Here is a 4796-nt window from a genome sequence, read left to right on the forward strand (position 1 = left end):
GTTCAAGCATTTTCATCATGTATCAAGAGGAAATGTTGCATGAGGAAATATCCTCTTACGACAAGATTACCTTTTTCTGAGTGTGGGCGCTGCTGCCCTCCCTCCCCTCTCCCCCCCCTCCCCCCCCTCTCTCTCCCCGTGACGCCTCTCTCTCTCTCTGAGGACTCCCCGGTCTACAACATTTCTTACACCAAACAGCGCGCCGCCGCTCGTTCGTGTTCTGCTTGGTTTGTCCCGCAAACGGCATTATACTCCCGTCGACACGTTATGTGATCCAATAATGATATTCGGAGGCTTTATAGGGGCGCCCCAATTGGTGTATGGGGCGCTCGGTGTGTCGCGGTGGCCGTCGTGGAGGGTCTTCTTTCACCCCTTTGCTTCGTTCAAGGTAACGGGTGGGGGGGGGGGGGCTTGGGGCGGTAATCATGTTATGGGCACTCGCGCATGCAAAACGAAACAGAGGGCACACACAGAATCATGGGCAACAAAAATGGAGACGTGGAGGGTAGTGGTAGTTCACGGTGAAAATTGTTCCTTTATGTCCATAAGGACCATCGGGACGATTCAAGAAGGACGCCCCCATGCGTTTTTCCTTACCCCCATTCTGAATCGGCCTGTTGGTCTTTGCATATCACGAAAGAATTTCAACCCTGTTTGTCGTCGTGGTGTGACGAGGTGAAACATGATGTGGGGGTTAAAAGAAAAAAAAAGAAATTGGCGGATGAACAGTTTTATTGCTTTTAAGGTGGTTCGTCTTGGAGCTATTAACCTTATGCATTATGCTGTGCATAAGACTTGCAGAGTTTTAAGCAGCCATAAGGTTTTTACACTGAGAATTTTTTTTTTTTGGCTGCCGGCACTTACACTGAAAACTATGTGTTCAACTGCTCAACACTTTTAAGTGTGCAATTGCAAGTTAAATACTTGCCAGTGTGCAACTGCAAGTTGAATACTTGCAAGTGTGCAACTCCTCGGTTTAGCACTTCCTACACAGTGACCGTTAAATCTAAGGAAGTGTTCAACCGAGGAGTTGTACACTTGCAAGTGCACATCTACCGATTGGCTGAGGTGCTCATAGCGTTAGGTGGGCAGTTCCCCCCACTCTGGCGCATATATCATGAGAATGTCGCCACTTGCCGCTATTTTATTATAATCCGGCGCTGATTTTGTACGCCTTTTGCCCCTCACTTTGCCCCTGGAGCTAAACACTAAAGTGCGTCGAAAAGACTATTGGCCTGGGCACTAAAATTTAAGTGACTGGCTCCAAAAATAATTCTCAGTGCGATTGGGTGAGCAGGGCCGAAAGTTCTTGCCTATCCTATTCTGCTTTATTTGTACCGCAGAGCGGATCTTTCTCACTCTTGACCATCTACCGCGTCTTTACCTGTGAACGGGATTTGGAATTGTCCTAAAGTCTACTCCGAGGCAAAATATCGTTTCTCCAGCTTTTTCAGACGAAAGTCTCATCTTATAGCGACCATAAGGAAAGATTGGAATATTTGGCACGGTCCAGTCGACTGTGCGGTTATTGACCTCGTATAGTCCCTGTAAAGAAAACGACCACAGTTATTACAGTTTCCACTCTTTATTTGAAGACAAAACCATCTTCGTTCTGTAACATGCAACACCAGAAAATCCAAAGTATGACGACAGGAGACTTACGGGTTCAAAATCGCATACGCGTTTAATTTCTTTCGACTTATAAACTGTTGCGCAAAATCCAGGGATAAGCATTCTAATTTTTTGACATGCCTTATCTTTAAAGTCTATGACAACGAAGTCCACCTTATATCGGTTTAGACTGTTTGACCAAGCGTCCACATTTACTTTGAGCTGAATAAAAATATGACGTCCTTTATCAATCCCGCCTTACCAGCAGGTTCTAAAATATAATTTCCAACGAGTTCATTCTGCACAAATTGCACCGGATGTTTCGGTGCACGCGCCGGTGCGGATGGGTTAGGGTACTCACGGGGGCGTAGCACCGCGGGTAGGCAAGCTCGCCCGCACCGTTGCGTGCACCTGGCACGCACTCCGGTTTCCAGTGTCTTACCGTGCAGCTGTCATCGATATGAATATTATCCCCTGTCATATTTCCGGTCAAGCGCTGTAATTCTTGTGGTCTCTGCGGGTTAAATTGAGACGGTGTGAAATGCCATCTCCACGGGTACGGGCGGTCGGGTGGTTCACACATGTAAAGGCGCTCGGCGTATGCTATGTAAGGACCCTATGAAATAGAACATAAAGAAAGCAGTAAACGGCGCAGAAAATTGTGTTTACACCGGTTTACACTCTTAGTTTCTCACTAATAGTGGTCTTCATATTACGAAGAATTGGGTTTGTAACGCACAAAACCCGAGCCCTTCGTAATACAAATGATTTTTTTTGTATTACAAAGGTTCCAAATCCTTTGTACGTTACGAAGAGCAGTTTCTTGTTAGGAACTCACAGTGTATAGAAGATAGAAATGAAAAGCCCGAATGTTAAAGAGGCACTCTGAGGTATGTCAGCCACACGTACACTTTAAATTTACAGCAATTCGCGAAAAATTTCTGGACAAATAAACCACATTGGATGAATTATCCATTTTATTTGACAGTTATGACAAAGAATTCTGCCATAATGACAATTTGATGTTGTTTAAAAAAAAATATATGAACTCATCTTTCCATCCCATTATTCGTTACAAAGACAAGGATTTTTTTTTAATTGTGTACAAACCTACCGCCACAGTGTTGAAAGCTTTACGAGTTGCCCCCTGGCGGGCCACAAGTGCCAGTGTTACGGCTGTGAGTGCGAATAACATCTTATTGTGGACGAGGGCCCGTTAGTGTTGGTCCCATGAGACTTAAGCGGGTTTGTGCTGCGTGGGCGGCCCCGGCCCGGTGCCGACTGACTTGCCAACACAGGGACGACCTGTCCTAGTGAAAACAAATTCGCAATAATTAACACGATATAGTTTTGTTTCCAGCCAAAGAGATGCAGATCCACAGGCGATTGTGTCGCTCTGGCTGGACACGCAAGGGGTTATCAACTAGGTTGACGTCCCCTCATCCTCGGTTTGGCATGCGCATACGCGCGCAAAAAAAAATATCATTGTTCCAACGACACGTGTCACTGGACCAACAACATTTTGTCCTTGGAATAGCTTCAGGAACATATGATATTCCAAAAACCATGATATGGAACAATGATTCTTTTTTCCCCGCGTTCGCACAGCACCCAGACAATCGTATCTTTGAAACAACACGATCTTTTGCTCTATGTAGACTCTGAAAACCGAAAATGCATGCATTGCAGGCTGTATGAAGACCTTGCCCTGTGTGGCGGAGCGTAGCGGGAACCAAAACAAAGCAGAAAGCAACCAAAGAAAAACTACGCTATCCATTGAATATTACCAGTCATTGAATGTATAGGAAACTGAGAGGATTTTCCTGTACTATGAAGAGTAACTTATGTGTCACTAAATTAAAATGAAATGAGGTCCTAGTTCAAGCATTTTCATCATGTATCAAGAGGAAATGTTGCATGAGGAAATATCCTCTTACGACAAGATTACCTTTTTCTGAGTGTGGGCGCTGCTGAGCGTGCACAACCACCGAGTTGAATACTATTTAATTTACAATTACACACTTATAAGTGTTAAGCAGTTACAGACTTCGTCTATCAGTGAGTTCTTGAGATGCCACTGAAACCTGAAAGGCAACTCTTCATTTGCACATTTGGGATCGGGATCGTGCAGAAAGTACGTCCGCTTTTTGTCAGAATCATTCGGTGAATTGCGGCAGCTCATAACGCCTGCGAGTCTCGGGGTAGGCCACCCCGCGGTACACGCACGCACTGCAGGCGAGACGTTGCCTACCCATCAGGCGCTATGAGAGCTGCACCGGCATACCGGCTCAACTTGGGAGTTTCTTCACGGCGAGAGACGGACAGTGCTAAGATTATTTGTGGATGCACTGTTATATTCTAACAAAAGTACAAAAGCATTTTGTTTGTAATCTTACATAAGCAAAATCCGATTGATTTTTGCTACTAGTCTTTTGCTCTGTGTTGCGAGGCAGTGCTTTGTATTTCTGATAGGGTTGGAAGTCCCGGAAAATTTCGTACAGTCAAGTGCCCTAAATACGGACTAGCGTCCAAAATACGGACACTTTGCTATTTTCTACTAGTAAAGCCCCTAAATCGAAAACGGGTAGCCGGAATACAGATGCCGAGGGTTCACTGGAAAGGTTAGACCTTCTAGAATCTAGATTTGAAGAAATATTTCCGATATCTTGCATACTGTTCTCTCCAAATAATACCAAACTTGCGTTTTGGGGCGCCACGAAAACGGACAATTTTTATACTGCTTTGCAAGAATGTGGGGCTCTCAACGGCGGGTGATCGCACAACTTTCAGGTTGACATATGTGAAACTAGGACTCTTCACCTACAAGATGACACAAGAAAATTTTGTCTATGTCACTTATGTCAAGTTTGAGAAGCGATTTCCGAAAGTCTCCTAAATACGGACAGAGGATTTTACATGCAAAAGTGACTGCTGTCCGTATTTAGGGCACTTTAAACGACTTTAAAAACGATCTTTAAGCAATTCTGGCGGCTAAACTATGCCAGATAAGAAAATTTCACCGGCAGGGTAAGGTCAAATTTTTTCATGAAGTTTCTATTCCCCCCAACAATTTTTCACTTTTCAAAATTTTTAAAGGCTGTCCGTATTTAGGGCGCTTAGGCTCCTAAATACGGACACTCTTCTAGCGCGGCTCACGGGTACGTCTTAGGTGATAAAAAACCGTT

At 44.6% G+C, this 4796-nt stretch overlaps 2 protein-coding genes across 2 annotated transcripts in view; one reads left to right on the forward strand and one right to left on the reverse strand.

The window, feature by feature from the left end:
* The window catches only part of LOC113204646 (G protein-coupled receptor kinase 1), a 38072-nt gene that overhangs the window by 13398 nt on the left and 19878 nt on the right, over window positions 1-4796 (forward strand). The gene's annotated exons all lie outside the window — the stretch shown is intronic.
* LOC113204650 (uncharacterized) lies at window positions 465-2913 on the reverse strand. Its single transcript, XM_026419895.2, has 4 exons — window positions 2726-2913; window positions 2054-2227; window positions 1663-1833; window positions 465-1545 (listed from the first exon to the last, which is right to left on the reverse strand). Exons 1-4 carry the CDS (start codon window positions 2804-2806, stop codon window positions 1381-1383), a joined length of 591 nt encoding a protein of 196 aa, XP_026275680.1. The 5' UTR covers window positions 2807-2913; the 3' UTR covers window positions 465-1380.

This window comes from Frankliniella occidentalis, unplaced genomic scaffold (genome assembly GCF_000697945.3).
Source record: "Frankliniella occidentalis isolate FOCC.00 unplaced genomic scaffold, Focc_3.1 Scaffold3, whole genome shotgun sequence".
Lineage (NCBI taxonomy): Eukaryota > Metazoa > Arthropoda > Insecta > Thysanoptera > Thripidae > Frankliniella > Frankliniella occidentalis.